The following is a 22137-nucleotide window of genomic DNA, read 5'->3' as shown; positions in this document are numbered from 1 at the left end:
AAGGCAGTCTTCCCTTCTAGCAGCATCTTGTGCGGGGTGGAGCTTTTCCCTGTGCCCTTACATGACTTTGGAAGCTTATTACCTGTCCCAGCAGAATAAGAGCATTTTTCTACTGCTAGTTACAAATACAGTAAATTCTGTCTTAACCAGTGTTCTATCATCCAGAACTCTCAAATAATCAGCGTTTTAATCATAAGTAAAAGTTAGTTATGTTTTCCATAAGTACAGTATAGTGGAAGTAAACACAAATATGTACAGCAAATACAGTGTAAGTTTACAGTGTACAATGCTACAGTTGTTGGTAAATGAAGTACTCTGCATACAGTTTTGTTTCTTAATATCTGACCTTGTTTTTCTTCAGTGTTATGCATTGCTAGGTATACTTCACTGTTATTGAGAGTATTTCCGTATCCGGCAACCTCCCGGTCCCAGGGCTGCTGGATATGAAAGAGTTTACTGTAGTTACATGCTGTCCAATATGTTCATCACTTGACATGTGTGGCGAACAGGACACTGCAGTGTGGTGATTCCGGGCTCTGGAGCTGCATGTTGCTCTTGGAGCCTTTAAATGAAGCTCCTCAGAGCTGCATGCATGGAGTGCCTTTCACCTGCTCTTCCCACATGCCTCATTGCTTGGTGGGACATAGGTGGTTTCTGCAGCTCTGTCGGCCCTGGCACAGCCCCAGCAGCTCTGGTGAGTCACCAGGATTCAGCTGGGGGTGGCTGGGGGTACCTGGTTCCAAGGGGGCAGTGCACTCAGTTAGGGTGGGGAGGGTCTGAGGGTTATCTGGCTCTGGGGAAGGGGAAGGGCATTTATTTGGAGTGGAGGGGCCTGGACGTGCCTGGCTAAGGGGGGGCGGGACATTATGTTAGAGTGAGAAGGGAGGCTGGGGGTGCCTGGTTCAGTGGGGGTAAGGCATTTATTTAGAGCAGAGGATGGGGAGCTGTGGCAAATATGGAAGAACCACAACCACAAGTGTGGCAATCCTTGAATTACTATTGGACACCACTTTTGGTCCTGTAGCTTGTTGTTACACATCTTTGCTGCATTGTTGATAGTTCAAGGTTTAAATTGTGCTGTAGGTACATGATTAGGAGAAGGAGGTATATGGAAGTGGATTTGCATTCAGTTTTCCCTTTAAATACCTAGGAAATTATATTTTAAAAGTTAAGCAAGTTATATAAGTTGACGAAATCGTTTGAAGATGGCAGGCTTACAGATGTCCATGCAGTCTTAATTTTGCATGCTTGTTTGTATGTATTATGCAACAGTCTTTACATAATCCCCTCCTCGTTTTTTTGTTTTTTGTTTTTTGGGTTTTTTTGTTTTTTTTTTTCTGTAACACCTCTGTCTTATTCAGTGCATAGGCTGAACACACAAGGTATAGAATTAAGGTTGTATAGGCAACTGTAAATCTGTCATTTTCCAAAATGCGAGTGCTTGACTTTGCAACCTAAATAACTTGTTTAACCTTTCTTTGTATGCAGTTAAAAATAGGCCATGCCATAGAAACTTGAAATATTATTTGACTTGCTTGTCAGTTTTCTGGATGGGGGAAATGCACTAAACATAATATAGCAATATTTTACTACAGCTTTTAGAACAGTCTTGTATGCAGTTCTCACAGAAGTTAGACAAATGCGCTTTGAAAACAATAGCTCGTCATCTGTTAGCCTTGGATTACATTCTTGGCTCTTCCACTGATGTGTGACCTTGTATTAGACTGTTAACGCTATGTAAAATGAGAATAATACCTACCTTTATAAGTGGTGTGAGTGACTGTGCATAAAAGATGTGGAATGGAGAACTATAAACTCTCTCTAGCACTGCAATCTGTGTCTCCGAGATACCACTGACTTCCTGAGGAAATTACAAAACATCGGAAAAGTTCCTGACAATGCCATCTTTGCCACAATGGATGTAGAGGCTCTGTACACTAATATTCCACGCAAAGACTGATTACAAGCAATCAGGAACACCATCCCTGATGTCACCACAGCCAGTCTGGTGTCTGACCTGTGTAACTTTGTTCTCACCCACAATTATTTCTGATTTGGGGACAATTTATACCTCCGGATTGTGTTTCCTAGGAGTCTGGAAAACTGCTCCAGGAGGAGCTATACTATCAGTGAGAGAGGGTCAACAGAGCAGCACAACTTAGGATGCATTCCTTTATGTGTAAATTTAGCGTCAAGCTAGGCGAAACCATGGAGGACATTAGTAAATTACAGAAGTAAAATAAATGAGTGCAAATCAATACAATGAGATTTAATTAAAATTAAGAATTTCAATATTGCAGAAGCACTGATTCAGAGAAGGATGCAAATAGTGTGTTTACATTGTAACTGTAATCCTCTTGTGAAACTACATTGCCAGTCTTTAATTTCAGCTCCCTAGATAAGACTTATTAGGGATTCTGCAAAATTCTTTCAAGTTTAAAAGGGTTCTGTGGCCAAATACAATTGGGAAGCACTGTACTAAAGGGAAATGTAACATTTTTTGAACATGAACATGGATTCTTCTATGTTCCTGTCACTAGGGGGAATTCGTCTTCTCTTGTGATTGTATTTCTGTCTTTGTATAGGTGTCTCTCTCTTACTGTACAGCTTCATCTTTAAGGAAATTTATTATTGTATTGTGGAGCTTATTTGCATTATAAAGGTGATACCCTTAGGGAAAAATGATATCTGATCTGATTGTAATAGGAGTGCTTTATTTTATTTATATTTATATTATTGGGTCATAAAAAAGCCTTCTAATGAAACTGTAAAAGTATTTGGCATATTTAAAATAAATACCTTGTCAAAACAAATCTATAACAATATTTTATTCTCTTTATTCCATGTTTCTGTATGAATTTGTTGTAGTTCTTCCTATATTCTGTGATTGAGCGCTGTGAAATTTGTTTATTTAACAGTGATTTATGTAATGTAATGTTCACATTTTGTAGGTTATAGTTTTGATGTGCAATTTTTATAAACTGAGAAAGCACAATCTGTAATTCTTTGACGTTTTAATTTAATTTCTGCTCAATTTAGAAATCATAGATTGCCATAGTAGCAAAATAAATCAAGCATATTGATATTTTATTTTTCAGGTAAATTACTTGAATTATATTCTTCAAAGAGTCTTTAAAAGTATGGTATACCTACTGCATTTCAGCTTTTGAAATAAACATTGGAGAAAGCAGTACCAGGTTTTGAAGTAGAATAGTTGTGAAATTCTGAAAAGTAGGTGCGTGCTGCCATCTAGCTTTCACTGATAATGTTCTTCTCTCTCTTTTCACTTTAGTATGTAGTTCTGAGACTTGTTTATTCTTTAAGACAAATTTCCGGTTCTCTGTATATCTCATGTATTTGTTTATGCAGGTAGCAGTGGTCAGACTCCATACATAAGACTTATTAGGGGTTCTGCAAAATTCTTTCAAGTTTAAAAGGGTTCCTTAGCCAAATAAAATAAGACCGCTTGCCACCTGCATAAATAAAAAGTTAAAAAATAATGGTATTTTCAGGTAATCTGAAACCGGTAGTAAAATTATAGTTCCAGTGTATACTACCAGTGAAAATCTAAAAAAAGTCTACATGAATTATTAGACCCTGATTCTGTAAATGTTTTACCCATACACTCATCCCTTGTTTAACAAGTACTTTACTAACGAGTACTCACTAAAAGGAGGAACATATGTACCTATATTTGTTCACTAAATGAGTGAACTTCTTCCGCTTATCTGAGCAGGATCCCTGGCTGGGGAGGTGGGGAGACCAGCCTTTCAACTCCCCTGATCTGACAATGGGCCACATCCCTCCTGATGAACTGACTTGTTTTCCCCTCTCTTGATGTTCACTACTCCACATTAACTGCCATTTCAACCCTGACTGAATAGACCTTGTCAGCTCTGGCCCTCCCCTTTTCTGAGACTCCCTCTTTAAAATTCTCCTCTGAAACCCTCCCTCTCATTCATCTGCCCACAAAAGCTTATGCTTCAAAATATCTGTTAGTCTATAAGGTGCCACAGGACTTCTTGATGGTTGTGGTTAAGCTTATGATTTAGTCATGGAGTTCATTACAGTCATGGATTCCATGACTTCACGGGATCTCTGTGACTTCTGTGGCTTTAGGAGATGGAGGCAGGACAATGTGTCCCTGCCCTGCAACTGGGGCTGGCTGCAACCAGAACCCTGCAGCCCAAGCCCTTCAGCTTCTGCTGAGGGCTGTAGCTGGGGCTATGTGCCTTAGCTCCACCTGTCAGTGCCCAGCAGCTGCATCAGGAGCCATGAACTCCCCCTTCATGGTGCATCCCCTCGTCCCCAGCTGCAGGAGGAGCTTGACAGCAACTTTAGTGGAGGGACATGCACCCCTGTGTGACAGCTGCATTCAGCTCTGTAGCAGTGGCTGGGTGCTCCCCACCCCATGACTCCTGCCCCTTTCCCACTTGGGCTTCTGGACCTAGAGTTGGTGGGGGAGAGGGCTTGGTGTGTTAGTCATCTCCCCCATGAGACTTATTTCCCCTGCTCCTTATCTAGCGCTGCCCCCCCCCGCCAACTGTTTTCTTAGTAAAGGCACAGGCAGGTCATGGGGTCCTTGAATTTTTGTTTATTGCCCATGACCTATTTTTAACTTTTATGAAAAATAACTGTGATAAAATGTTAACCTTGATGAGGATGGCTGAAATGCAAAAACTGTTCAGAAAAGGCTTGTTCTGGAGTCCTTCCACTGTCAGATTGTAGCCTATCACATTGGACAAATTGTTTTCATGAGATGTAAGAGTTTATCTGGGCTAGTTTCCAGTTATGTTTCTGATCCATTTATTTCATACTCCTCTGCTTTTCCTTTATGAATCTTGAAACAGGATATATAAACTTTCGTTGGTTCATGTGCAGTCTGTTGGTAATAGAGACTTTCTTCTTACGCAACACATTAATGGAAGTTATCGGTTTCTCTTATCAGAAACTCCTGCATCTATATTAGATTTGAACGAGATGTGATTTTAATCTCTTAGATTTATTTTTGCAGTTTGTTTAATTTGTTGCCTTTGTGGATCTGCACTGCAAGGTACTTTATGAAATGTGATTAATTTGTTTTTGTTTGTTGACTTTCACGAATGTGGCAGCCTTCCCTGGGGCCCTGGTAAAGCGACGTCTGCCAGTGCTCCTGCCCAGGGCCACAGGAAGTGGTGGCTGCTGGTGATCCTGCCTGGGGCCCTGGGTATGCAGCGGCTGCTGGCGCTCCCTGCCCCAGGGCCCTGGGGAAGTGGTGGCTGCCAGTGATCCCCGTCCCAGGGAAGTGGCTACTCCTGAATAATTGAATTCATGAACCTTAAGTTTGCGAACGTTGAGACTCTGCCGTATATGATATTGAAAATTTCTTGGTTGATCTCTTTTTGGGCTGATTTTTGATTGTCAGTGGTGGTAAAGATCTTTTATTGAGGTGAGTTGCTGCTGGAAGTTTTCCTGATTTTCTGTTGCCTATTATAGACTACTAGCACTGGAGGTAACTGCAAGAGGTCATCAAGTCCGGTCCCCTGCCCTCACGGCAGGACCAAGAACTATCTGTATCATCCCTATTAGATATTTATCTAACCTGTTCTTAAAAATCTCCACTGACCAGACATTCTGCACTCAGCCTCGGCAATTTATTCGAGTACTTAACCACCCTGACGGTTAGGAAATTTTTCTTCATGTCCAGCTTAAACCTCTCTTGTTGCAATTTAAGTCCATTGCTTTTTGTCCTATCATCAGAGGCTAAGGAGGATAATTTTTCTCCTTCCTCCTTGTAACACCCTTTTAGATACTTGAAAGCTGCTATAATATCCCCTCTAAGCCTTCTTTTTTCCAGATTAAACAAACCCAGTTCTTTTAATCTTCTCTCATAGGTCATATTTTCTAGACCTATATGCAGCATATTAATCTTCACCTGTAGAATCAATTATTGGTACTTAGTATTTAAATGCATTGCCTTTTTAGGATGGCTCCAGCATTCATAAGAAAGTTAACAAGGTTTACAATATTTTTAATTTTATAACTGCAAATATTCCTCACATATGCATGTCATTTCTCTAAAAATTATTTTAAGGAAATAGGAGTGAGTGATCTCCATTAAAAGGGAGAGGAGCAATGCATATTAAGAAAAAGTCCTATTTGCTTCTACTTCCTAAAAGACAGACAACTCTCCTTTTTTAAGACAATGCTGCTTGTTTCTTTGAGGCTGCTTGAGTATGGAAGATATCCCAGTTCAAGGCTTTAAAAAAATCTTGAAAGCTATCAAAACAAAACAAAAAAAGGGTTCTGTTCAGATGTCAGGTAGATTCCCCCTCATGCTTCACATAAAAATAAAGAAGACTGATATTCAGTAGAAGATGCTGCTGGAGGGAGTAGTAAGGAATGCTTGAGGCTTTTAATGTGTGCCTGGGCCATTGTTCCTTCTAGAGAGATATTTTGAGAAAGTGGAAAGTTCTTTGAAGAAATATTTTATGTAGGTTTAGTAAGCAATGTGGGTATTTAGATAAGCCATTCTGTATTAAAAAAAAATAATCATCTACAAAAATAGTAGTGTAACTATTGCAATTTTAAGTAAATTATTTTTTCCTCTTGTGAGAACAGAAGCAGTGTTCACAATCTGTTTATTAATTCAGATATATCTTAAATTTGCATCTTCTTCTGTGTCTCTAATCTACAAGTACACTATAAACAAACTGGAGCAAGATTTAAAAAAATTATAGTGTATGAGTGAAGAGGAAAAGTAAGGAGAGAGATAACTCTTTACAGCTCATTGGCAATCTCTTTTCACCTCTGTTAGTAGCTTATTGGTTCAAATCTGGTTCATATAATTACTGTGGGACAATTACTTGGTGAACTATATAAAATTATGCAGAAAAAGTGGTGTTAAAGAACCTTAATGTTCTTTTTAACTTTAATCAAACACTCCAAGGTTAGGAAATGCCAGAATTAAGGTTGCCTATGGAAACTTAATCCAGTCTCTTTGTGTGTATACTCTGTGATACAGTATTCACTGACATGATCATGTACTATTTTTTACCCCTCGGATTCCTGCCTCATTCTGTGCCCAGGATACATGGTGCTCACTTAATGAAAAGCATTTCAGTGTTTTGTTATCCCATTGTTCATTCTGTGGTCCCGTACCTTACTGCACTTTCCTCAAATACTGCTTCATCATCATCATCATCATCGTCAACCATGGGCTCAGAACCCATTGGTGTCTGATGCCTCTCTCACTATTTCCTTTCATCTTTCCCTGTTCAGTGTGGAGTGGCTTAGTTTCTGTAGACTAGCTCCGCACCAATGTTTTTTATATCTATATATATATCTCATCACATATATCATCTACCCATTCTCTGTGGGGTCTACCTCTCCTATTCGCACCATCCATTATGCCAAATATCAGGGTCTTGATTTTGTTCCTCATTCATTCTGCAAATATGCCCAAATAGCTGTAACATGCATTGTATAACCTTCTGCAGTAGGTTCTCTTTCGGCTGTATCTTCCTATATAATTCCTCGTTGGTGACCTTCTGCATCCATCCTCTTCTCAGGATCTAACAACTCTTCTCGAACACTAATATTCTTCTCTTTGACTCTTTCGTTATCACCCGTGTCTCACATCTGTATAACATACTGCTAAATAAACACATTTTCAAGATGCTCAGCTTTGTTCCTGAGCTAATCACTTTGCTTTTCCAGATCTTATCCATCGCCTTCAAACTCACTCTTACTTTCACTGTCATGCAGCACTATATTGACACTCACATCACACACAAACAGGGCTGGAACCTTTAGGTCCACGTAGGGTGACCAGATGTCAAGAATAAAAGGTGGGGGCAGCCATAGGCTCTCAGGTCCCACCCCACTATTTTTAGGGTGTGTATCTGCAAAGCTTAAAGGAGCAGCAGTGCATGGCTCGAGACCCAGCTGAAACAAACCACAGTTTGAGGTTGCATGGCCCAACAGCTGGCCCCCATTGCAGCCCCACCACTAGTTGGAGGCACGCAGCCTGGCTCTCGCCCCAGCTGCAAGCCAAGGGTTGGGGATGCATAGCTCCCAGCTAGTAGGAGCTGCAGAGGTAGACCTTTGTGGGCACTGGCAATACACAGAGCCCCCAGTCACCTCTGACACTTCGGCTACGTCTGCACTAGCACACTATGTCGAAGCAGCCTATTTCGAAGTAAGAACATTGAAATAGCCTACTTTGATGCGTATCATCTACACATCCTCCAGGGCTGGCGCTGTCAACGTTCAGCGTTGAAGTAGCAACAGGGAATGTTGAAAGGAGCAATGGAGAACGTTGAAAGGAGCCGCCCTGGAAGGAAATGCAGAGCGTCCATACACACAAGCGCTTCCCATTGAAATAAAGTGCCAGGAAAGCCCACGGGCGGGGCACAGGTTGGACTAGCCCTTCTGGGGCAACAGCAAACCGTGCCTTTAAAGGGCCCCTCCCGGACACACCCGGCCTGCACAGCACGGGATCTGCAGAGCACTAGCCACACTCTCACAGACCGACGCACAGCAGCCATGGACCCCCAGCAGCAGCAGCAGCAGCACCTGGAAGCCTTCCAAGTAGTCACCCAGGGGGTAGATGGGGACACCCCTGACCACCGGGCCCTCCTGTTCCTCCCCCACAGGTGCTCCGCCGCCTCTGGAGCTACCCCACCAGCCCCGAGCAGTGGGAGCAGCTGGTCACATGGGGGAGTGGGATGATGACCAGTGGCTGCGGAACTTCTGCATGCACTGGCAGACCTTCCTGGAGCTCTGCCAGTGGCTCACCCCCGCACTGAGGCACCAGGGCACACGGGTGCGGCACGCCCTCCCCGTCGAGAAGAGGGTCGCAATAGCCGTCTGGAAGCTGGCCACTCCAGACAGCTACTGCTACGTGGGACACCAGTTTGGAGAGGGAAAGGCCACGGTTGGGGCCGTCATCATGGAGGTAAGGAGGCCTGGGCGCGCACCCACTGGGGGGCAGGGGGGCTGGGGAGGGAGGCGGCCACGTGTGAAGCTTGGGAGGGAGGGGCAGGCTGGGTGTGGGGCTGGAGAGAGAGAGGTGCCAGGGAGGGAGGGCTGCCGGGAAGGGAGCGGGGAGGGCCCTGCAGCACCCTGCACACCCTCATGGGCGCTTGTGTTCCCTCCCCACAGGTGGTCCATGCACTCATTGCCATGCTGCTGCAGAGGGTCATCTGAGTTGGGGATCTGGATGCAGCCGTTGCCGGATTTTCCGCCATGGGGTTCCCGAACTGCTTCAGGACCCTGGATGGGACCCACATCCCCAGCTGCGCGCCCCGGACCACAGTGGGGGAAGATACATCAACCTCAGGGGTTACCACTCTGTGGTTCTGCAGGCCATGGTGGACAGCCGGAGCTGCTTCCAGGATGTCTACGTGGGCTGGCCTGGCTGCACACACAATACCCACCTCTTCTGAAACTTGGGCCTGTGCCGCCAGCTGGAGGCAGGGACCTACATCCCTCAACACCATGCCCCGTTGCCTTGTGGCAGACGCAGCCTACCTCCTCGAACCCTGCCTCATGCTCCCGTACACTGGCTACCTCAATGCCAGCCAGGAGCGGTTCAACCCCCACCTGAACCACGCCCACCAGGTGGTGGAGAGGACCTTTGGCCGCCTGAAGGGCCGCCGGCAGTGTCTCCTTGCCTGCCTGGACATCGGCCTCCAGAACATTCCCCAGGTTGTGGGCGCATGCTGCGTGCTCTACAACATTGTTGAGAGCATGGGGGAGGCCTTCGTCCAAGGGTGGGCAGTCGACGCTGGCACAGGCTTCCCCCAGCTAGCTGCCACACCCTGTCGCCAGGCCCACCATGAGGGGGTATGGGTCCGTGAGGCCCTGCTGGCCCATTTGGATCAGGGAGACCCCTGAGCACCTCTCTGGCCTTCCCTGGAGGGCCCTACACACACCGCCCGCACACTTCCCCCACCACCCTCACACCATCCCCCCAACAAGCACATGTCTCAGGTTCTTTGGAAAATAAAACTGTGGATTATTGAAAACTGGTAACTGTGTTATGTGCACAACACAAACTGCAACCAATATACAAAGGAGGACAACTATATACAAGGGGGACAACTATATACAAATAGGGGAACCAGCGGATGGCTCAGCCGTTGGCCCGTCAGTCTGGGGTGGGTGTAGAGGGGCGTGACCCCAGGCGGGTATGGCTCGCAACTCCCCCACACCCCCCAGTCCATGGTCCCCAGCGCGGCTGGCTGGGGGATGGGAGCATTGGCAGGTATGGCCAGGATGCCTCCACCGGCCGGTCTTCAGCCCCAGTGGGCTCCGGTCCTGGGTAGACTGGCAGGCGGCATGGCGGGGGGGCATCAGGTAGAGCGGCAGGGGGTGTAGCAGGGGGCGGGAGACAGGCGACAGCCTCCCGGAGCAACCCAGCTATGTCGGGAATACGCCCAAAAACTCCTGTCACGTCGCCCAGCGTTGGGTGGACTCCCCCAGTCGAACCTCAGTCTCTCTTCGGCCACCTTCGTCTGCTGCCGGAAAGCCGCCAGGATCTGGGGGTCCAAGGAGGCCATCCCCTGGGTCCACCAGTGGTGTGACCATCCCTCTAGCCTTGGGGGTGTCCTCGGGCACCGGCGGTGGCTGACCTCCAGCGGGCTCTCAGGCACCACAGAGGATGCCTGGCTGCCTGGTGCCTCAGATGGTGCAGGTGCAGAGAGGGAGAGAGGCTGGGGAGGCTGTTAATACTGTGCCCTGGCCCATGGACCGTTCCCTCTGCCCCTTCTTGGGTGCTGGGTCTCTGTCCCCGTTGGTGGGTGTGGTATTCCTGTTGTCTGTCCCCATTGCATGGTCCCCCTACCCCCAGGTTTAGCACACAGTGCTGTCCATGGGTGTAGGTGCTGACAAGCGCTGATGGCCATGCTGCCATCCTGGGACTGTGCTGTGGCTGGGCAGTTGTGGGTTGGGGTCCGCTGGGGGTGTGTGGCACACCCAGTCATGTCTGGTGCCCCTGCCCCATGGCCCAGGGCTGTGTGCCCTGTGAGGTACGTACCTGACTGTCCACTGCCGCGGTTGGGGGAGCCCTGATGGGCGGACACCCGGCTGGTGCTCTGGGAGGGGAGGCCTATGAGGAGCCCCCTCCTCGCTGCTGGACCCCTCCTCTGCCATCCCAAGGGGTGGTTCCTCGGGTGGGCCCCGGGGTGCGGGGCTGGCCTCTGGGCCAGACTCCCTCTCCAAGGCCTCCTGGGGATGGTCGGCCATGGTGTCAAGGGTGGCTGGGGGGTAGCAGGTGTTCCAGGGGCTCAGGATGCCCCTGAGTTCCCTGTTACAGGGGCAAGCAGTGGGGGCGGCCCCAGACCAGCTGGCCGAATCCTGGGCCCGGGCGTAACCCTTCCGCAGCTCCTTCACCTTACTCCGGACATGATCCAGAGTGCGGGCAGGGTGACCCCGGGCGGCCAGGCCTTCAACCAGTCAGGCAAACGCATCCGCATTGTGTCGCTTGCTCCCCATCGCGTGGAGCACCTCCTCCTCACCCCAGAGCCCCAGCAGGTCTTGGAGCTCGGCCTCCATCCAAGAGGGGCCCCGCCTGTTTTTGGCCCCCCATTTGGCTGCCAGGGGTGCCTGGGTCCCCTTGTGGGGGGAGCCCCAGGGGCGCTCTGGGGGCTGGCTTTGTGGTCTGCATTCTTGGAGTTCATTTTGAAAACTGGGCTTTCTGTATTCATTATTCACAAATTATTTTATTCTGTCAAAGTTATGCTGTACTATACTCTTTTGTCCTTTAAATTTACATAGAATTAAATCACATTTTGGCTATTGGTGTGTTTTATTGTGAAGACCAGGTTGTAATTTTATTTGGTGGTAAGATATTAGGTTTATCTCTTTAAATGAAAATAGACCACTGAAAAATAATGGGCATGACCACTGCTTAGGGCAATTTTATTGTTAGTCATTGCTAAGACATGCTGTTGAGAGAGAGGTTGTGAGTAAGTAAGAATAATTTTCCTGCATAAGTTTTTAACAATCATTTTTATTATGATAAAGAATAAAAATATGGAGAAATGCATGTATCTCATAAAGCTGGAAGGGACCTTGTGAGGTCATCAAGTCCAGTCCCCTGCACTCAAAGCAGGATCTATCACCATCCCTGACCAATTTACTTTTAAACCTAACCAGTTCCAGACACTTGAAAGGGCCTGTCCCTCAGGGATTGAGCTCGCAAACCTGAGTTTACAAGGCTAATGTTCTAACCACTGAGATATATCTCTTGAATATCTAGTTTTTCAGAATGTTGTCAAAGAAGTGCACAAAATGCACTGTTGGTTCTGGAAATAGAATAATAGAATCACAGAGCTGGAAGGCACCTCAAGAAGTCATTGAGACCAGCTCCCTGCCCCAAGCAGGATCAACCCTAATTGTCATCCCAGCCATGACTATGTCAAACCAGGACTTGAAAACCTCCAGGAATGGAGATTCCACCACCTCCCTAGGCAACACATTCCAGTGCTTCACCCTCTTGGTGAAGTAGTTTTTCCTAACATCCAACCTACTCGTCCCCTTCAGTAACTTCAGACAATTACCCCTTTATTGTTGTCTGTCACCTGAAGAGGTTAATTAGGTACTTTTGTGTGAAAAAACCTTTGTAATTTTTGCATCTTTATTAGTTTAATATGATACATTTAACACTGTTTCTCCTACTATCTTAGCAACCAACTTCTATAGGCACATCAGCTGTCCACTTGGGACTTCCGGTACAAGCCAAAGTTGTACAGTCGACTGCTACACCAGTTAGTGCTACATCAACTGTGAGCTTACCAGGGGGTTCTGCTCTGTCATACACTACAGTGAGTATTAAAAATGTCGCCAGGAGAACACAAACAAAACTGAATGCTGAGGCAACTGGTTATGAAGAGTACGGCTTTCTAAATGAGTTTTTATTGTACATTTTACTAAATTACTTGTATTACCAACAGAAAAAAATGTATTTTATGTGTGAGTTCGCCTTCCAACCACAGTGAGGGTGAAACTCATCACCATTGGATTTACACATACTCATTAATGGTAAATTTGCCTCTCAAGTCGTCTCATGTGAAAGAGTCAGATTATAACACCCATATTCATGTTCAGCAATACATTTCTCTATGAACAATTCCAGTGAAACTAAAGGGACCACTCAGAGAGTAAAGGATCATGAGTAATGTGTGACATACTTGGGCCCTCAAATTACAATCTTGAGGAAGAATATTTTCTTGTTGTAATAAGGTGCTGACCTCAGCAGTAGAAGGGAAATATAAATTTGGAGTTTTGGGGTTTTAAAGATTTATTGTAAAATAAAAGATTGTAAAGAAGGCAATTATCTGATTTTTGATTATCACATTATCAGGTATCAGTGGCTGCCACAAGTGCTCAGAGCTTAACAACAGTAGCAACAGGAACCTTAGGAACTCCACAGCCTGTGGTAACGTCTGGAGGACAGACTCAAACTGCAGCACAACCTCAAGGTCAGCCTCAGCTGTCACTTCCACCTCATAGGACAGCACAAATACCAGCACAACTGCAGGTCATACCTAGCTCTCCTGTACCAGGGACTACAGTTGTATCACAGGTTTGTATGTAAGTTTGCATGTAAGTTCTGGAACATTTGAGTGTTGCTTAGATTAGTAAGGCTTTTTTCTTGATTGTGTGTGTGCTTTTCAGTTTTACTCAATGCCAAGAAGAGCTTTCACGCCAGCCCAATACCCATAACATCCTGTAAACACATTTTAACTCAATGCTAGTTGGCCAACCTTGCCTGAGTGTTGTGCAGTGTAATGAGTATTTCTAGAATTGGAACAAATAGACCTCCAGTTATACTGCTGGACTTACATTATGGTGTGTAGTTTGGCAGATTTAAGCCTGTGGTGTCCTTAAGGGTCTTTGGCTTTGTTGATGATGATAACCAGAAGTGTGTGTGTGTGTGTGTGTGTGTGTGTGTGTTTTCAATGATGCAGGTCTAATTACTGCAGCAGAAGTCCCCCAAAGACCACAAATCAGGTAAGGATTGAAGGCACCACCCAGGTTTTATTGCCAAGCAAACTACAATAACAGGTGTTAAATAGACTCTCCTGAGTCACTGTGCATATGTACATGCTGCAATGCACTGACACAGTCAGTGGGAGTTCCACTGGCCCCAAGGTCACACAGATGGTCCCCCCAAGACATCATGTTATAAACAGGTACAAAGCACACCTCACTGCTGACATATCAGGAGGTCATCTTCTGATGTTGTCAGGTTATCACCTTTTGAGGCTACTTAGATATCACTCTGCGCCTCGTGGTTTAGTTAGATCATCTCTTATCCATCATGCTGTCATTTTAGACTCTCCTGAGCCTGTGTCTGTATCTGTGAGCAGTAGGTACCAAGGTCTTTTTTAATGAGCTGGCGGTACCTTGTGATGTCAACTTATGACCTTTACCAATTACTGTTCTGCACCTGGGCCGATTACCAATTGGTGTTTTGTATTCTCACCCCTTCCATTATCAGGGACCTGTCTGCCTTTTGCTCACAGCTTGGCATTGCTTTTAGCCATGTTTTATCCATTTTTGCTTGGCTTTAGGCCTCAACCCAGGCATATAAGAACATAAGAACGGCCATACTGGGTCAGACCAAAGGTCCATCAAGCCCAGCATCCCATCTGCCGACGGTGGCCAATGCCAGGTGCCCCAGAGAAGAACAGAAGACAATGATCAAGTGATTTATCTCCTGCCATCCATCTCCTGCCCTTGTTATGAAGGCTAGGGCACCATACTTTATCCCTGGCTAATAGCCATTTATGGACCTAACCTGCAAAAATTTATCAAGCTCTTTTTTAAACCCTAATAGAGTCCTGGCCTTCACAGCCTCCTCAGGCAAGGAGTTCCACAGGTTGACTGTGCGCTGTGTGAAGAAAAATTTCCTTTTATTAGTTTATTATCTGCTCTATGGGCGTAGGCCTTCGTCGTACTACATTTTGATGATCGTGTTTTTACACAGGTTGTTCTTTAGTATCAGTGGCCATGTCCTTCATACCATTTTAAAAGTCATGGTGATATAGGATTAAAGCATATGTTGTAATAAACTGATAAAATAAATTGGGATTTAGACATAATAATATTTGAAATATATTTATTTAATTTGATTGGTACAGCTGATTATGATATTGAAAAAGTAAAAAAAAAAAAAAAAAAAAGGAAAGAGGAACTGTGAATTCCAGTGTCTGCCATCTCAGTGATTGTATGTTTTTTTTATGTATTTCATCTTGAGTTTTTATGATGACAGGTTGCAGCTTCACAAATGATAGCATATCAGACATAAAAATAAATATTTCTATGATTTTTTTTTTAGTAACTGTATGGTATGACTATTAATGATTAAATAAAGTGAGAGAGTGCCAAACTACAGTGGCAATAGCCAAATAACAGAAGACGCTTCTCAAATGGATACGTGGATAAGGACAGTTGTAGTTTTCCCATTATTTGTGTGTATAAGTCAGTGGAGTGAACAGTATCAAAATACGATGTATATCTATTTTTTTTTAAAACAGGAAATGCAAGAGAATGTGAAGAAATGCAAAAATTTTTTAGCTACACTGATAAAACTTGCTTCCCACAATTCACCTTCTGCTGAAACATCACATAATGTGAAAGCACTGGTTCAGGATTTGCTGGTAAATATTAAACTGTTAATTGTGTATTGTGCATGCCATTTATAGAGGCTGAAAGTCATTGCTGTAGTTGATATTTATCTATTTTTAGCTTCTGCATGAAGTAGTTTACTATTAATAGGTAAAAGTGTTGCATAAAATGCAGTAATATAGATGTATCTGCACTGAATACAACCTCACTATTTCATTATTAACGAAGCTGCATTTTGTTTGTACTGAGTTAAAATGCTGATTGTCACAATGTTTAATAAATATGAACAATACATGTTTAGATGGATACTTAATAATGTTTATGTAGAAATAAATACATGTTTTAGAACTCTATTGTTCTGATCCTGAAAGCTGTTGTTTCTTATGTGACCATTAAAATGCTCATTCAGGTTATTTGGGCTCTGTATCAGTGTAGGGATCTGCCATTCTTGAGCAGTTTGCAGAATAGGGAACTAACTGAAACATTTTTTTCTAAGAAGTCATTATTCCAAGATTCTGAAACAGGTTTCTGGATTGCAAAAATGGGGCCTGAATGCCTGTGGATTTAAAAAAAAAATCCAACTGAAATGAAATGGCAAATGTGATCAAAATACTGGTTTTGATAGATGGAACCTGTGATTGGTCCTACAGAAAAACTGACATGTGTCAGCCGTCAGTACTACCAATATTTCAGTGTTGCAGAACAGTTGTACATTGCAAACAGACTTTATCAAAGGCTTTGACAAATAGTCAAGCCTCATGTAGTTTGCATATGCTAAAATTTTATGTTTAAAACAGTTAAATTAGCTTATAAGTAATGTGGAACAGAAGATGATGATGGTCTTGAATTGATCATCAAGGGCCACTTGCATATTTAAAAATTTTTGATTTGGAAAGTATAGGACTACTTCCCCATAAGTGGTCCAACAAACACATTAGTGGTTCCAATAAAAAATAGTTTGAACTTTTGAAAACTTATAGTGTTAAGTCATTAAAGTTTAAAAAATTGAAAAATAAATATAGCGGCATAGTAGCAAAGAAACTAAATATACCTATGTTAACAAAAGGGAGGATCAGGAGTGGACTAGTTGAATCTTTTGAAAGCTTATAAGAGTATTCAGCTAATGGTAGTTTCAGAAACATTAAAAATGTACTTAGCTTCGGGAGATCCTTCACCTTCCCTAAGAAACATACATAAATATAGTTCTTCTGTTTTAAATCAGACTTTCAAAATTCTACTTGTTCACTCATCTGAGGGTTGATATTTTACTCAATGGGTCAAAAAAAACCCCTTTTTCTTATTCTGACAGATTTTTTGCCATGGCTAATAAATGTTATAATAATGTTAAAAGATTTCAAAACACTGGGGCAGTTTGCATCCTTTATTGGACTTTCACAAACTAATACTAATGGTAAACTTGCCCCTCAAGTTGTCCAGTTATGGGATTATCTGGTTTTTGTATTAGTGTTTTAAAGAAATTACTGTCTGAAAGTTATCAATTGCATGGAAATATTGAATACAAACTTTCATGTTTGTGGGATCCAGCTGTTACCAGTGTGCATCCCTGAGGGAGTCACATACATAAAGGTCACAGGTATTCTTGAGTATTGAGAAGCAAAGTACCTGTATATATGCATTCTTGATAGAAAGATTTTATAGTTGTGGATGTGTTTGAGGGACTTTGAACTTCAAAGTCCCTGTTGATTTGTGGCTTATCTGTGTGGAAATATTTATCCATCTATAATATATATAATATCAGCTTGTCTTAGCTTGCTCTAATTCTTTGAGAAAACAGAAAAATGCTCAATAATTATTTTTTCTTTTCCCCCTCCAGGATGCAAAGATTGATCCAGAAGAATTTACAGGCCGCCTTCAGTCAGAGCTGAAATCATCTCCTCAGCCATATCTAGTACCTTTCCTAAAGGTGAATATACATATTGTTTAGATCTCAAATTTATCTATGGAGTAGGCTTCATTACTTCAGATTTTAAAAATTTTAGAATGTACAAACTAGCACAGAACACATAATCAGTTTTAACTGTCTAGAACATCTTAGTTAAGATTACGTAGAAAAAGAAGACCAAACTCTAGAGACATAAATATTCTGTGGATTCTTCTTGAGTATATCTCTATGTTTAAATAGAAAATCTTTCACACACAGGGTAGAGGACAGATGTTTGTTTGCCAACCCCATGGTAGGATGCTTCCTCAAGGGTCTGGAAAGGCTGCGTTCCTCAGTCAGAAATGCTGTCCCCCAGTGGGATTTTAACCTGATCTTATCTTGACTCATGGGTTCCTCCTTTTAGTCCCTTATGGCCTTCCCCTGTCCTACCTGCCTTGGAAAGTCTAGTCACTGTAACTTTGGCTACATGGGTCTCTGAGCTCTGGGCATTTATCTCTGATCTCCCATACACTGTCTTTTGCAAAGACAAAGTGGAACTCCTTAGATACCCTGCATTTCTGCCAAAGATGATCTCCTACTTCTGTGTAGACTGGGACATTTTCCTGTTGGTTTTCTCCCCAAAGCCCTGCACCAACTCTAAGGAGTGGGCTCTTCATTTACTAGATGCCAGACCTGCTCTTGCTTTCCTTATTGAATGCACAAAGCCATCACAACTCTATATTGTGATAGCTGAAAGGAGGGGACTCACCATCTCTTCCCAATGCCTCTTATTGTGGATCACATCCTGTATCAGAACCTGCTACAACCTGGCTAAGGTCCCAGCGCCAGCACTGGGAGCTCACTCCACAAGAGCACAGTATCCTTGGTGGCATTCCTTGCACAAATTCCATTCAGGACATTTGTAGGGCAGCAAGGGGGTCCTCCATTCATACCTTTGCATCACGCTATGCCATCACTCAAGAGGAAAGGGAAGAAGTGGTGTTTGGTATAGCACTTTTCCCGGTTGTAGCCCAGTGACTTCCGACCTCTCTTCCAGGAAGACTGCTTGGGAGTCACCTGTTGGAATGTACATGACAGTCACTGGAAGAAACAAAAAATGGTTACCTTCTCTTAGTAATTGTTATTCTTTGAGTTATGTTACTCATGTCCATTCCAAATCCCACCCACCTCCCCTCTCTTGGAGTATTATGGCAAGAGGGAACTGACAGGGCATGGAGTCAGTTTCATGAAGGCGCTACTCCAGAGATCTCCACTGCTGACCCAATGGGAACCACTAGGGGAAAAAAAGCTTCCAACAATTGTGCATGTGGCACATGCATGCATGCCTGTTGGAAGACATGAGCAACGCATCTCGAAGAACAACAGTTACAAAAGGTAGATAACTGTTTTTTACTATAAGCTTCTCTGGAATATACTGTTGTTTTTTGCTGAAATAATTAATTAGTAATTTCTGTTAGTGTGGTCCTCCTGGGGCAGGGCTCACCTACAGTAAAAAATATTATAAATATGGTATCTCATGTGATTGTTTCTTGTATCCCATAATTAACGTGTAGTTTTAATTGCTTTCCTTATTCTAAACTACCATTGACTTCTAGTTGCTTACTTATGTGAGAAAAGCAAGCAGAATTTGGCACTGTCATATTCAACAGTAGCTCCTATATGTTAAACATATATTTTTGTGTTCACCCACATCCCAGTTATCATGGTTTTCTATTTTTTTTTCCAATATGCAATCTGTCAGTTTAAGGCAGATTTTTTTCTCTCATTTTTAAATTTTTTCTCCCCTGCTTCTTTTCCTTTCTTGTCTGTTCTTCTCTCTTCTCTTGTAGGATAGTACAAACTCTTCTTATTCTCTTCCCTGCTTTCCTTCTTGAGCTATCTTTGGCAAAAACTGTTTTAAGTTTTAGTTTCTTTTCTTCCTTTGAAGTCATTTCTTGGCAACAACAATTAGGTTTTTAAATAAAAAACAGAAGTTAAAAGTGACTACAGCCTCGGGTAAGCACTGTAAAAGCCTGCAGCTGCCTGGAGGAGCACTTCAAAAGAAAATCATTTAAAAAGTAAAAAGTTTATTCATAAAATACAGTGTCGTCTTTTAGAACTTTTTTTTGGTGAACTTGTCTGAACACGAAGTACACAATAGCACACTTTTCTAATGAAGTCAGGACGGTATATCAGTAATAATACAGTATGCAGCTATTGCCCTCAAATATCCACAATTAAATCTTCTGCCTTTTAGGTACTCTGTGGGGACAGGTATGTTACTGCAATAAGTATTCAGCTGCAACTTATGTGTGCCAGCACACAATGGGAATGGAGCTCATTTTTGTCCTGCTTTTTCCCCATTCACTTTTTGTTCATCACAGGCTCTAAACCTATGCTTCAGGTTGTCCTAATGGGTTGCTGGTTTGGGTGTCTTACTCCCCTGGCTGGTAGGATTAGAGTAGATCACAATCTAGTCCTCCATGTTGATAGAATTCAAAATCAGTAACTTGTGATGAATTTTCCCTCTTCGTGTAAAATATGAAGTTGTCTGATCTGTCTGCCAGTTCAGGAGAAATAAACATGTACTTACTATAAAATATTACTTATATGAACTTCATATAAAACATAAAGACTATTAAAATGTACAAGTTCATTTTTCCTGAATTGGTAGACAGATCATATAACTGACTTTAAAGATTTATGCTTTGCAGTGTGTGTATGCATTTCAAAAACAGCCTTTTTTGATAGTTTTGTATGTTTGATTTTTTTCCCCCATTTTTTGTCTTCCTTTTTTTTGTTTTGTTTTTTATATCTAGAAAAGTCTGCCGGCCTTGAGACAATCTTTACTGAAGAGCCAACATTTGGTTTTGCAAGGACAGCCATCTCAACAGCCACTTCAGCAAAGCAAGCTATCACAAATTATACCTCAAACTGCTTCTGGAATTATTTCCTCTAGTGTCACAACTCAGACAGTAGGAATAAAGCAACCCAACAACATTTGCACAGTCTCCGTATCAAATATAGTGCAGCCTCCTCAGGTTAAACTAGTACAGTCAAATCAGAGTTCTCAACTGGTAGGTACTAAAACATGGAAACCTTCTAAATAGGTTGAACAGTGGTTTTAAAGTTGTTCTTTCACAAATAACAAGCAGTCCTGTAGCACCTTGAAGACTAACAAATTTATTTATTAGGCAATGAGTTTTTGTGGGTAAGACCCAAACTCAGATTTCGAGCTTTATGTAAATACATACTTCTGTATTTATTAGTAGTATGTCTGATTAACTGAACTGAACCTCAGGTTAACCAAAACCCTCCTATATTGTCTAGGTTGTGCTATATTGATGAAGTCAGCATCTGATGACAAGCATTGTTTTGGGTTATCGGTGTTACCACTACCACTACTGTTCCATTTACAAGCAGAGACTGATGCACCTTCAGTACCACCGTGTGTTAACTGTTGCTAGATATTCACCTTTCAGGTCTGACCCATGTGCGCTGTACACTCTTCACAGTAGTCTATGTTCATCAAACCAAGATCACAGGCCCCTGGGTGCGTTGCCCAGTACAGCTAAAGCTGACCAATGCTTAGGGGGAAAGTTGTCTGGGTTTCAGATTCTGTAAACTTGGAGCTCACTGAAGAGACTTTCAGATGGTTTTGCAGACTGTCTAGCTTTAAAGGGGAAGGATTACTTGGAGTATAGCCCCTTTAAAGCCAGCCTATCTGCAAAGTCATTCAGTACCTTCTGAAATTAGGGGAGCCAGTTTGCTGGCCCTCTCTCCTGATTTTTCTGTTTTTTACAAAGGAGTTAGATGTTGAGGTGTGTCTGAAGTCTTTGAACATGGTTGTAAAATATATCTAGCCTATAATATAATATTTCAGGGCTATTCAGTCTCACATCCTATCTTGAGGCAGTAGACTTTCTAAAGTCCTGCAATAGTTAAACTCTGTTTATGTTAAAGTCACTGGTCAAACCCCCATTAGCTTCAGTGGCAACAAGATTATGCCAATGCTGAGCAACCCTGAAAGTCCCCCTGAAAGCTGTTTCAGTTTGTTGTTTTGAAGTATTTTGTGAGTTTTCTCTCAACTTGAAATTACATGAAAGTAATAGGAAAACAGTTTTCTTGTTTTCTCATATAAGGAAGATAAAGAATCTTGGTTATGGCAGAATCAAGGTGTTGCGGCAAAGCTGAAAAGCGATTGGTAGCACCATTTTGGATGTCTGAGGGGATGCAGTATAAAAGGTGCAAGAAGGTAGAAATCAACAGCAGACAAAGTTTTAGATTTAAAATTGTGTGAAGCTGGTGATGGATCAAGGAGGAGACAAAGATATTTCCTTTTTAAAGCACCTTGAAATCTGTGGGTGTTGTTACTAATTCCTGTAATAAAATTGAAATGCAAGTAATCAGTGAACAGTAGATGTTTAAAAGCATTAACGCAGAAAGAAGCCAAGACATGATAGTGAACGGGACATCGGATATGTATTTGGAATGAAAGCCCTTAGCAAAAAGTGAATTTGATGCTATAATTTTATGTACCGCTGTGGTCACCTTTATCCACCAGTGATGGAACTTCCCTAAAAATACAACATTCAGCTTAGGGTACCTGCATACACAAAAGTCAGTAAATTAAATAG

General features: G+C 42.9%; 2 protein-coding genes across 2 annotated transcripts in view; both read left to right on the top strand.

Annotated features, from left to right (window-relative positions):
* Positions 1 to 13710, top strand: part of LOC142020889 (uncharacterized) — a 30288-nt gene extending 16578 nt beyond the window's left edge. Inside the window, exons 3-5 of the mRNA XM_075009132.1 lie at positions 12672 to 12809; positions 13349 to 13570; positions 13663 to 13710. Coding sequence (XP_074865233.1) covers positions 12672 to 12809; positions 13349 to 13570; positions 13663 to 13710 — 408 coding nt within the window. The remainder of the gene's footprint in view (positions 1 to 12671; positions 12810 to 13348; positions 13571 to 13662) is intronic.
* A 1820-nt stretch (positions 13711 to 15530) lies between these two features.
* Positions 15531 to 22137, top strand: part of LOC142020629 (transcription initiation factor TFIID subunit 4-like) — a 207653-nt gene continuing 201046 nt past the window's right edge. Inside the window, exons 1-3 of the mRNA XM_075008660.1 lie at positions 15531 to 15650; positions 17453 to 17542; positions 20320 to 20577. Coding sequence (XP_074864761.1) covers positions 15531 to 15650; positions 17453 to 17542; positions 20320 to 20577 — 468 coding nt within the window. The remainder of the gene's footprint in view (positions 15651 to 17452; positions 17543 to 20319; positions 20578 to 22137) is intronic.

The sequence above is a fragment of the Carettochelys insculpta genome, chromosome 14 (assembly GCF_033958435.1).
Source record: "Carettochelys insculpta isolate YL-2023 chromosome 14, ASM3395843v1, whole genome shotgun sequence".
Taxonomy (NCBI): domain Eukaryota; kingdom Metazoa; phylum Chordata; order Testudines; family Carettochelyidae; genus Carettochelys; species Carettochelys insculpta.
This window is presented reverse-complemented; position numbering and strand designations above follow the sequence as displayed.